Below are 11,867 nucleotides of genomic sequence, written 5' to 3'. Positions count from 1 at the left end.
TCTATGAGTAGTAAGAAGCACCCATATCCACCAGAAAATAAAGCTCTTTATCCTGCTTCCCTAGATGCAATTTCCCATTGCAGTTTGCACACTGCTTTCCTTCCAGTGGGGTCGAGCCCTCCCTGGGCTCTTCAAGCCCCCACCCCATCACCTCTCCCTGAGGGGATCTCTGGGTCCTACAGCCCTATTCTAGCACCATAACAGTAACAGCTGTTCTTATTCCCAATTCCCTTACTACCTGTTTGTCAGTCAGTTTGCGTTTGGTTTGTTTTCATATCGTTCACCTCTCTTCAGTCCTGACATCCCTGCTATACCTTGCCAGTCCTTGCTTTCTTCAGCCTGTGTCTGTCCCAAACTTTCTCACTTTCCAAACTCTCATCATTACATAAACTACTAACATCCTATCTCACTTTCACCTCCTTCTCTCCAGAGGTGTCCAGTGCTAATACCGGGATTTCAGGTTTCCTAGATCTCTGCACATGAAGGCTCTTTTCACTTCCATTGCCCCGTACTCTCCACCTCCCCCTTCGTTGTTTACAGCAGCAGTTTCTGTCCCCGGCTCTCTCTCACTCCAAGAGTTCTTGCGGGGGGTGGGGGAGTTCAAGGGGGGGGGAATGAGGGGAAACAGTGCAGGGGGATTCCTCTCATACCAAACTCACTTTCTCTTTAACCCTTTTTCCTTTGTACACTATTCCACTATTTGTAGTGGAATATATATATGTATATATATATGTAATACATATAATACATATATATATGTAAGCTATACCTGGCTCCTGGCTGTGCAGGAGGACCTTGGTTCCAGTCCCTTGGGTCCATGGGTCCCAGCGCAGCCACCCCACGTGGCACACCCGTTGTCTTGCAGGAGAAGCAGCTCATTGCCCAGCTGGAGGAGCAGCTGAAGGCTGAGACAGAGGAGATCCAGGTAGTGCGGAGGGGCGAGGGGAGCAGGGCTGCCCACTCCATGTTGTGGACCTGGAGGAGAGCTGCAGCAGACGCTCACGCTTTTGTCTGCCAGGTGCTGCGCCGGGAGGAACAGCGCCTGCGAGAGGAGCGGGAGGAGCTGGAGCTGGAGGGTGCCTGGTGAGTGGGACGGGGCCCTGCACCCCACGCCTGCACACGGGGCTCTCTGCTGCAGTGGGACTGCAGCGCTGCTGGGGTCGGGGCTCGGGTTCTCTTCGCTGCCTGGCGTGGCAGAGCAGCCCCGTCCCAGCCCTGGGGTGGGCACACACTGCTGGGGAGCCACCGCGGTGGCAGAGGCCGGCAGCCTCCAACCAAGCCTTGTTGCCCACAGGCAGCAGCATCGGATGGAGCTGGAGGCAGAGCGCGTGCCTGGGGCTGTGCTGCCGGAGCTGGTGGAGGCACAGCTGGTCAGGTACAGAACGCACGGCACCCTCACCCCATGCAACGGGGATCTCTCCGCACACAGGGCTCCCTGCAGCACTGGCGCTGTGCTGCTGCGCTGCTGGGCTCCCAAGTCCTGCATGAACTCCAGCTGCGCAGCAGGCCCTGACCACCATCCCTGCCCCATCTTCACCTACAGGAGAAGAAGGAGCGGGCGAGGAGATGTGGGCTCTCCTTCTGGATGCAGTGAGTATCCCTTTGTTGCCCTGTGTGCCGCTACCAGCAGCCGTGCTCCTGGCAGTGGGCTGATGGCCTGGACCCCTCTGCAGCCAGCGGGGCTCCCAAACAGCCCCTGTGGCACCGTGTGGGGCTGTGCTGCCATGGGGTAGGGACGCCTCATTCCCGGCCCTCTTTTGCCCCACAGGACCATCTGCCTCATCTTCGTCTGTCTCCAGCTGCTGCTCATTGCCGTGCTGGGCTCTGCCCTATTTTACGCCCGGCTCTATGACCAGGAGCTGCTCTATCGGCTCCTGCTGCGGGTGCTGCCCCAGTCAATGTACGCTTACGTGGTGTACTTTGCAAGCAGGACCCTGCGTGTGGTCTGTGATGGGCTGCTGCCCATCTGACCACCCAGCTCAATAACCCCTCCCAGCTCAGGGCTACGCAGTGGGGCAGGGGACAGGGCTCTGTCCCCATGGAAGGAGCCTCTCCTGTGATCCTGCCCCCAGGGGCTCACAGGCACAGCAGTGGGGCAGTGTTGGCAGGCGGCTGAGTGCCACCACGTTGGACTTGTTGGAAATCAGTCTGCACTGTCATCGGGAGTCGCTGTCAGCTGAAGAACAAACCTCCGACGGCCCATCAGACTGAAGATCCGCACCTGACAGCAGGACGTGGCTGGATCTACCAGCGCTGAACCGCCTCGCTTTGCTGCCTGTCTGTCCCTCTTTCCCCGTTTTCTGTCTTTTCTCTTGGTCTTCTTTCATTCTTTAACTCCTCAAAGCAGCCATGGCCTACAATAACGGCCTCTAACACTTCTTCATCATAATTGGCCCATTAGCCAATGTTACCCCCAATTGGTTGTTAGTTGTTAAGAAAGCTCTCAATAAATGCCCTTATATTATTCCTCTCAGTTTGGATGACTCCATGCGGTCTCACTGCGGCCTTCAAATACTTGAAGGGAGCGTATAAACAGGAGGGGAAACGGCTGTTTGCGAGGGTGGGCAGTGATAGGACAAAGGGGGATGGTTTTAAACTGAGTCAGGGGAGGTTTAGGTTGGATCTTAGGAGGAAGTTTTTCACGCCACGGGTGGTGACGTGCTGGAACAGGTTGCCCAAGGAGGCTGTGGATGCCCCATCCCTGCAGGCATTCAAGGCCAGGCTGGATGCGGCTCTGGGCAGCCTGGTCTGGGGGATGGCGATCCAGCATATGGCCCCCCTCTTTAAACCAGATGATCATTGTGGTCTTTTTCAAACCAGTCCATTCTATGATACTAGGGTATGATTCTATGACTGCTGCCAGCCTTTCAGGCCGTGATTTTAGGCCCTCGGGTTGGTGCTGCCCTGCTTGATTGGGGCTTCAGGCCCCGTGGCCGGTGCTGACCCTTCAGGTTGGACCTGAAAGGCCTGGCAGGTGGGCTGTATCACACTCCCATGAACTCCCACAAACTCCAGTGGCGGAAGGAACGACCACATGACTGGAAACATCTCCCGTGCCCAATGCCACTGCTTGAAATACTATCTGGGACCTGGAAAAGCAAATCCTGCGGCAACACGGCACCCCAGATAGAACGGAGTCAGACAACGGGGCTCGTTTCCAAAACAATCTCATAACCACCTGGGCCAAAGAGTGCGGCATCGAGTGCATATATCACATCATGCACAGCCTCTGGGAAAATCAAACAGTGCAGTGCTGTTAACAACTACAACGAGGGCAATGGGCGCTGAGACAGACAGACATTGGGACGCACGTGTAGCAAAGGCCACCTGGGTAGCCAGTGCTCAGGGATCTGAGCATCAAGCTGGTCCTGCCCAATCAAACCTCCTGCACACAGCACAAGTAAAATGGAAACGTGGCACCCACTGACACTCATCGACCCTTGCTGAGCATCTCTGGAGACCAAGCAGTAGCTGTGAGCACAGTGAGGTGGGGAGTGGCACGTTCCATCATAGCGAAGGTGACAGCGGGTCACTCCCGCTGGCGCAGGTTGTTCTGAGCTGGTGACAGTGCAAAGCTGATGGTGGTGGCCGTGTCACCGTGTCCTCTCCCAGGCTGTACGTATACCTGGGACTGCCCCGACCCAGGCCCAACACCCTGCACTTCACCTTACTGAACCTCATTAGGTTCGCATCCTCCCAGGCGACGATTCTGAGCAACTCTGTGAAGAAATGAAAGAACCTTGAAAGCAACAAGGGGTGTTTTGGGCTGGATATTAGGAAAAACTTCTCCAAAAGAGTGGCTGGGCACTGGGACGGGCGGCCCAGGGAGGGACTGGAGTCAGCATCCCTGGAGGTGTTCAGGGAACGTTTAGATGTGGTTCTGAGGGACGTGGCTTAGTGGGAAATGGTGGTGGCAGGTGAACAGCTGGACTGGATGACCTTGGAGGTCTTTTCCAACCTTGGTGGTTGTGTGATCCCGTGTGTTTTGGTGCTGAGGACTTTGCCTCTCTATTTCTAAGCAGAAGCACGAGGCTCCTTGCTGTCTGCTCCTTGTTGCAAGGTGACAGCTCCTCAGAGCGCACTCCACCAGGCTGCCCCTCTGCTGCCATCTGCTGCACGGCGGCACAGTGTGAAGCTCCAAGGCCGCTCCTGCCTTGAGATCTCTGGCTCCGGTTCTGGCCGGGCCGGTCCAAAGCAGCTGCTCTCGCTGAGTGAGCGCTGAGTGCTGGAAGTTCAGCGCTCGGGTGCTCAGGGCAGCTCCTCCACAGGCCATGTTTCCAGGCCTCTGGCCTTCTCCTTCTTGCTTCTGAAATGTTCCCAGTAACTGCCCGTTGTTCCTGGAGCAATGCTCAGCACTGCACTGCTCAGAAGAGGCACATGTTGCAGCCCCGAGCCAGGACCCTTGGCTGTGACACAGCCTTTCCCACACACAGCTCGCCGGCTGAGCTGCGGCTCTCCTGAGGGCTGAGGAGGGGACAGCCGTGTGAAGTGGGGGCTCCAGGCAGCCCCATCCCACCCCTCCCGGTGCCACGTTCACCGCTGGGTACGGCCTGCCTGGCAGGAGCACAGCCATGCCCTCTTAAGATGGCTGCCTGAGGGCCTGACCGGGGTGGGAGTCGGGGAGCAGACTTTGGCTTCTCTTTGGCTTCCAAAGCCAGGGTCTGGATTTTCAATTGCAACATGGCACCTTAACGATCTGTTTGGACGCAGGACTAGTGTTTACTCAAAGTACAGTTTGGAAGAGAATGCAGATCCTTCTATTAAGTGAGGAGCTGCAATTGTTTCCCTTGGGGCCTGTGTTTCAGGGAGAAAGTGCATCCCTGTGGGGCTTGTTCAGCGCACCAATGGCCAGAACGCAGCAAAGGACCGATTTCTGCAAGGCCTTGATTGTATTTTACTCCATCTCTTTCCACGCAGTCCAACAGCCGATGGGTTTCTGTACAAAGAAGGCAGACTCTTCTCCAAACACAGGGCAGTTCTGTGCCCAGATGCAAACCCCGGGGGTGCCTTCAGGTCAGAGCACTGAAGGGAGGCAGCCGTTTCTCTGCCTCTCTTTGTCCCTTCCCAAGTTGATTAGCTGCAGTGTTTTGCTCCTCAGCTATACCCGAGTCTCCCAAAAAGCCCTTCTCTTCCCACCCGGGATCTCATGGAGCTGCAGGTTGGAAGGGAACAGTCTCATCTCCAGCCCAGGCCCAGCCTCACGCACAGCTACGCCTTTCAAATGCTGCCTTGACTTGAGACCCGAGGCTCCAAGAAATGCAGGCACCCTGTCTGTCAGAGCCAAGGGGTCTCGGAAGGAGGAGTCCCCATTGTCCCTCTACCTCTGCTTTTCTTCAGGGAGGCGACACTCTCTCGCTCCTACTATCAGAGTGAGAGGGAGGTTCTTTTAATATACGTGTACCCGACGGAGAGATTGAGACACAAGGAGTTAAATGTTAGCCCGTCCAGTCTATTGCAAATCAAGTTGTTTAGGGAGATGTGGAAGGGAAGACGGGCAATAGAAAAAGTTGGAAATAAAAGCAAGCAGTCTTTGTAGGAAACAAGAGAGAGATGGTCGCTACCATGGGAGTCCAGATGTTGATCTTCAGTAGTGATGGGTCATCAGGTGTTGTTAAGTCAAAGCCAATGGCGACTGTCCCAACTTATTTGTAAGTCCAACAGAGGTGGAGTTAGCTCTCTTTAGAGTGGCAGCCTCTGGTTTGGGGATCTCAGCAGAAAGGGAGGTGCCCACCTGCATCCTGCTTTTCACAGGGGACGATGGTACTGTTTCCCCAGTTCTTCTATACAAAGCTGGAGTGAGGTTTTGGTCACAGGCCAGCACTGTCTTCCAAAGGCAAACAGCTCCAAAGAAATGCATTAAAGAAGATATTTACAGCAGAAAATGGTTTGGGGTTTTTTTTGTTTTGTTTTGTTTTGTGTGTGTGTGTGTGTGTTTGTCTGTGTGTGTGTGTGTAGAAAATGCCCTATTTTGGGGATAAGTAGTGCTATTTAAGGGAGGAATTTTATTTTGGGGCTAAAAATTGATATTTTGCTCTATTGATAACGTGCATTTCAGAATGGCTCACAGCAGTAAAGGAAGGCAAGAGAACACTTGCTCTTCTGGCTATTTCCAGAACTGGGGCTGAGACAGGAGAGCGTGCTCAGCCTTGGGTGGTCGGTTGTATCCAGCCATAGCAACCACAGCTGAAAGCATCGTTCCATCTTCACTAGGCACTCCTCTGCCTGTCCCTTTTTGTCTCTGTTTTTGGGAATGCAGGGATTTCTCTTAGCGGCCCACAGACTGTGCCAGGATAAGCAAGTATAAATTATCCCAGTTCTTTACCCTCCTCAAGAGCAGGTGGCTGCACTCTGAGGACAGGGGGAGGCAGGGACAAGGGTCAGGAGAAGGTCATTTATATTGTGTTATCTTGCATTCCGATATCATAGTAAGCAAGAAAGACTGCTGCTTGCTCCCTACAGCCCAGCTCCCAACTCCCTACCCCTTTTCCCTTTTCCCTTCACATTTTAGGGGCCCGAGGGGCCCACGGGCCTACTGCCCTCCTGTCAATGTCATGGATCGATCTAGAGAACTGCGTGACACTGCAAGAACGGGACTTCAGTGTTTCTGCAGCAGGGCTGGCAGAGCCTGGATTTCTGCTGTAGGTAAACTGAGCTGAGCTCTGGACTGAACCTTGTGCCTGGCAAAGTGAGCACAGCCTGCAGACACGCAGGCAGATCTTCTCCCTGCAGGCTGAGCATGTCAGAGGCAGGTCATGGCTGGGACAGCTTGTGCTTTACAGCATCAGAGGGGAGGTGGGGAAGGGGACTGTATTGCCCGGGTTTGTTCCCGCTGTCACCGAGTGAGCTCTAGAGAGAACTGCGTGACACAAACTCATTGCAAAGTCTCAGCTAGAAGAAGCGTCACCTCAGTGTACCCAAGAAAAAGAACAGCGTTGAGATTCTAATTTTTGGGGGTTTTTTTGTTTTATTGAGGGTGGGTTGTTTTTTGTTGGGTTTTTGTTCTTTTTTGGTTTTTTTGTGTTGTTTTTTTTTGGGGGGGTGGGGGGGGGAGGGAGGGAGGAAGGGGGGGGTGGGACGGTTGTTGGATTGTTTGTTTTTAGTATAAAATAAAACTTGGAAGACTTCTGGCCTCTCCAGTGGCAGAATGGAACGGACTGGAACTATTGCTGAGATTCTTGTTCGATTGGGCAAGAGTCTTGTTGCCTTTCCCAGCTCTCATCTCCAGTTGGAACCATCTCCTCGTTGCTATCAGGAGGAGCTTCTTCTTCTGCTGCTCTCTTTTCCCTCTTGCGCACTCTGTGAGAATGAGTTTCAGAAAGCACTACTCACTGACAGGAAATAAGGGGAAACTTGAAAGACTTTGCAACCTGAGTCCTGGCAGTGTACTGCCAGCAGCCGATTTGGCCGCCCAGGATCCTGGCACCACAAATGCTCCATTGCCAAATGCAGCAATCAGGTGTTCTGGGGAAAGGCCAACTCACAGGTAGTTTCTGCACAGCCATATCACAGCACCAACGGCCAGCACCAGCACAGGCAGCAGCACCGCTGAGACCATCACCGGAACGTGGCGCTTCCGCCCAGGTCTGTGAGCACCAGCCTTTGTGCTTTCGCCTGCATTCATCCCTGGAAGAAACGAGACAATGTCCCACATTACCTTCAGCTGCGCTACAGATGATCTCTCAGTGTGCTTCACGGACCCCAGAGGTCTTTTTTGTCAGTGGGTGCCTCCGTCTCTGGTGCCGAAGCACCGGAGGACAAGAAGGATTGCTTCCACCTCTCGCTGGGTAGGGAGAGGCTGCACAGGCACTACCCGTGTCCTCCTCTGGGCCGAGAGCTGGGGCTGTACCCTGGGGTCTGGGCTTGGTCTGTGGGGAGAGCTACAGAGCAGAATCCCTCACGCTTTCCCCGGCGTGCGTGTCCTGAGCTCTCCTGTGGGACGCCCCCCAGGCTGAAGGTCAGGCTTCAGCCAGCACAGGGCACAGCCAGAGCCAGCCCAGGGGAGAAACGCTCCTGCAGGCTCCTACCACGCAGGACCCTGCTCATCACCCTCAGGTGGCTTCGCTCACAACTCTGGGATCCGGGAGCGGTGGGAGCTGAGCAGCGTCACAGAGGTCTGCAAGTACCTTCTCTGGCACACTGCTGGAACAACTCTCCACACCCCACTAAGGCCAGCCATTTTCAGAGAGCCAGCCCTGGCTTCTTTGACATCTGCTCTGTGCTCACACGCTCAGCTCTGGCTGCTGACCTGGTGTGCAAGAGCTGGCAGCAAGAGCCTGCAGGCACGCAGTGACTCTGGTTAGTGACACCACATGATCACGGGACAGAAATTACCTGGCATGCCAGTTGTTGCTGCTGCCTGCGTTCCTCTGTCCGGGACCGGCAGAGTGGGATATCCGCCTTCCTGCCGTGAACCCTGCTCAGTTTCTTGGTCCGTTCCTTTAGAAAGAAAGCAGGGCAGTAGGATTGGGATGTCACGTGCACAAAGCAGCTCTGACAAGTAATGGTTGTGCTGGGGGAGCAGCTGCCTCTGGCTCTTGGCTGGGTGCAGACCAGCTCTGGTGCTTGACAGCACCTGCAAGGTGTTACATGGAACACGGCTGCAGCACGGCTCTGAGCCATCCCTTCCTGCTGTGCAGGCTACAGCCTGCCCACACACGTACGTCAGACCTCAGCTTCCCAGGTCCCACAGTGAACAGACTGAAGTATACCCACCACGCTCTGCCTTCTTCATTTCCTTCAGCAGCTGCTTCAGGAGCCGGGATGAGCCCTGGGAGTGTTTTCCACTTTTGGCTTCATCCTCTTCTCTTTCCCGACCTTAACAGAACGTATGAAGTTAAATATCTTGTGCATGAAGTCTTGAAGATCAGCGGTGACTCAGCCAAGTCAGTGAAGACAAACTACTCACTGCTGGGATTCCAGCTGGGCTCCAGCGCAGGAGGAAACGGATGACCGGGCAAGGCCCACACTGGGGGCACTTCTGCAACCAAAGACCCACAAAAAGTTTCAGTCACACACTACAGCATCACTGAGTAGCAGAGCGTACAGGGGATCGTGCCATGAGATGGCACTGAAACGGGCAGCAAAAGCTCTCTGAAGAATTTCAAAGCTATGACCTACCTGCGCCATCCGACAGAGTCTCCGTTCTGGAAATCAGAGGATAACCTGGATCGCCTCCTCTGGTCACATCTGCAAACAAACGCAGGACAGAGCAACTGCTACTGAGCATCCTTTCGGCCAGAAGGACGCAGGATGCAGTTAAAGCCAGGGATTCCTTCACAACACTGTTCTCTCCCTTCCGCACGGGAGCGCCTCGGAAACAGTTCCTGGCTGCCTCCAGGGGCCTCACCATCGTACTTAACAAATGCTGTGCGGAGCTGCCCAGAGGAACGCCCTCCTGGAGTTCACCCCTGCTCTAAACTCAACCGCACGGAGCGGGGTAAACCTAGGCTTTGGTAAGCCACTGCCTGCAGACACAGCTGTCATCACGCATAGAGGAGAAATGTTCCCATTGCGTGTGCCCATCTCTCGTTTCCTTAGTGAGCTGCAGTGCTGGAAGTGGCTCAGGTGATGACACGGGGCGGGGGGGGGGGGGGAAATTCCAAAGCTGCACAGAGGCCAGGTGACCTGCTGGCTGGCATTCCACAGCTTTCCAAATACTTTCTCCAGGCCGTGGGAAACAATTCTCAGGGACCTCATGGAAGACCATTTGGCCCCTTGAGAGTTTCTCACTGGGAGACCTCAGAGATACGCAGACAAAGCCAACACAATGCTGACAGCTCCCAAGAAACGATGACCATCCACGCTTCTCGGGCAGAAGAACCCTCTGGCCGGTGAAAGGCGGAACCCTCGATGAACTGTCCCAGCCAAATATGAACAAATATCGAGGAAATGAAGCCTGCTGATTTACCTCCAGCGTCGCCCTCGGGATCATAGGCAGGATTCTCTTCTGCTGATTCACCAGCAGGGCCTGCAGGCAGAACTGAGATCAGACACAGGTGAGGAGAGCTTCCGGCACATGTGGGGGCCTCCTTTTCCCTGAGTGACCTGTAGGGTCTGGTGGTGGGCTGGGGAATGCCACAGCCCGAATCATCGAATGACCCAGGTTGGAAATGACCTTGAAGATCATCAAGTCCAACCGCAGCCTAACCATAGAACCCTAACTCTAACAACGCTCTGCTAACTCATAGCCCTGAGCACCACATCCAAATGGCTCTTAAACACATCCAGGGATGGTGATTTAACCACTTTTCTGGGAAGCCTATTCCTTAATTACTTATTTATTACTTAAAAAAGGTCTGGGCTCCCTCGGCTGCAGAGGGGCAGCGGTATGCTTCCCACTGAAACGTGGCAGCTCTCCGAGAGACATAGTACTCATGGCTCATCTGTGGAAGCCCTTCCAGGCACAAACAGGCTTGGAAGACCCGGAGAGGATCTTCAGTCAAATTGCACCCAGGTGAACCGTGAGAGCAGGAACGGTTCAGCCTCCAAGGAAACAGACGCTCACAACTTACCCCTGGGTTGTCCCCCAGGCACAGGCATGAAGTTCGGATCCAAAGGATCATCCGGAAAGGGAGCACCAAGCTCATCATCTAGAATCAAGAACAGATGTGAGAAGTTCCAGCTCCATGGTGTGATCTCCTTCTCCCTCAGTAACTGGATGAATAACTCAGGTCATGATTTCCAAAGCTGCGGGGTGGACGGGATGAGCCGTAGGCTGGCACCTGGCAGCGTATGCAGTGCTCTCTCCAGGCCACGTGCCACATCTCTCGCAGATGACGGGGAAGAAGATGCAGCCCCCCAGGGCTTTCTTCCTGGGAGGCCTCTGATGTACGGGAAGGTCACACTGAGGCACTGGAGGAAAGCACACCTGTCTCTTCCCCTGGGCTGTGGACTGGGGCTCTGGCTTGGAAACTGGGATTCATCTCTGGGGAGTGCCATGAGCCTGAAGCAGAAATGCTCGTGCACGCCCAGCACGCCTCTTCTCAACTCTCCCCGGGCATCTCCCAGGATAAAGGCTGTGCTCCAGCCAGCAATGAGCAGAGCCACAGCCCGGCATGGATGGAGCCGGCCCTGGGGAGCAGCGCAGCCACGGGCTCTTGCCCGGCTCCCGCAGTGCTGCCCATCACCCCCTAGCCAACAACACCCCCGTGGAAGGCAGGCCCCAGGGAAGTGTAGTACAGGGCCGTGGGGACACAGCCCGACTTCTTGCTGCCAGCGCTGCTCAGTTTGGGTCCCAGCTCTACCCACCCACCTGCTCCCGGTGCTCGCCACGGAGCAGCACAGCTCTCCTGGAAACTCATGGCCACCAAGAGGAGGAAGAGGACAAGGCGGGCAGGGCCCATGGGGTCCATGGCCCCCCACACTTGCACCATGCTTCCAACACCACCGCTGCAGCCACAGTGAGTGTCACACAGAGCCAAGCCTGCGGCCAGGCCTTGTGAGCTCATGGCACAGCTCAGCACAGCCATAGGACGGGGCATTGTGACCTCACGGCTCTGTGATTCCGGGTGGCGGCTCCCCGCAGGCTGCTGCTCTTGTGATGCGCTGCACCGGGGCTGCGTGGGGCTGCTGCTTGCATCATAGACATGCAGAATCATACAACGGCTTGGCTTGGAAGGTGTTGTCAGCAAAGATGGCTGAAGTTATGACTTCCGCCAGCGTTTAAATCACGCTTCCCTTTTTTGCCTGAAAAGCTGTACTTTTATAGCAGACAGACGAGGATGTTCAAAAAACACACATGCTATTTGGAGGAAATCTACTGCAATAAGAACCCTAAACCCCCTTCAAAGCCACGATCCATTCATTCTTTTCCTAGAGGTGTCCTTGGTTCTTATGCTGTTTATCCTGCTCCGCAGCTGCTGCTCTGT

The 11,867-nt window shown here is 54.9% G+C and overlaps 1 protein-coding gene across 3 annotated transcripts; it reads right to left on the bottom strand.

Annotated features, from left to right (window-relative positions):
- Positions 1 to 7,066: 7,066 nt before the first annotated feature.
- LOC140261732 (uncharacterized) lies at positions 7,067 to 11,664 on the bottom strand. Of its 3 annotated transcripts, none has more exons than XM_072355491.1 (9): positions 10,722 to 11,664; positions 10,512 to 10,589; positions 9,908 to 9,979; positions 9,118 to 9,186; positions 8,906 to 8,977; positions 8,713 to 8,814; positions 8,332 to 8,436; positions 7,482 to 7,623; positions 7,067 to 7,296 (listed from the first exon to the last, which is right to left on the bottom strand). In XM_072355491.1, exons 1-9 carry the CDS (start codon positions 10,936 to 10,938, stop codon positions 7,161 to 7,163), a joined length of 993 nt encoding a protein of 330 aa, XP_072211592.1. In that variant the 5' UTR covers positions 10,939 to 11,664; the 3' UTR covers positions 7,067 to 7,160. The 3 variants fall into 3 exon arrangements, with proteins under 3 accessions (XP_072211592.1, XP_072211593.1, XP_072211594.1); XM_072355492.1 differs by having other exon boundaries at positions 9,908 to 9,967; positions 10,722 to 11,663; XM_072355493.1 differs by lacking the exon at positions 9,908 to 9,979.
- Positions 11,665 to 11,867: the final 203 nt, after the last annotated feature.

The sequence above is a fragment of the Excalfactoria chinensis genome, chromosome 22 (genome assembly GCF_039878825.1).
Source record: "Excalfactoria chinensis isolate bCotChi1 chromosome 22, bCotChi1.hap2, whole genome shotgun sequence".
In the NCBI taxonomy this organism is placed as follows: domain Eukaryota; kingdom Metazoa; phylum Chordata; class Aves; order Galliformes; family Phasianidae; genus Excalfactoria; species Excalfactoria chinensis.
This window is presented reverse-complemented; position numbering and strand designations above follow the sequence as displayed.

What these genes read in the sequence shown, in the direction of transcription:
- LOC140261732 (XM_072355491.1), bottom strand. Translation starts at nt 10,938, where the DNA reads ATGGCACTCCCCAGAGATGAATCCCAGTTTCCAAGCCAGAGCCCCAGT. An exon ending in GACTCTGTCGGATGGCGCAG is followed by an intron (nt 8,978 to 9,117) that starts GTAGGTCATAGC and finishes CTTTGGTTGCAG; the next exon opens with AAGTGCCCCCAGTGTGGGCC. An exon ending in GCCCAGCTGGAATCCCAGCA is followed by an intron (nt 8,815 to 8,905) that starts GTGAGTAGTTTG and finishes CGTTCTGTTAAG; the next exon opens with GTCGGGAAAGAGAAGAGGAT.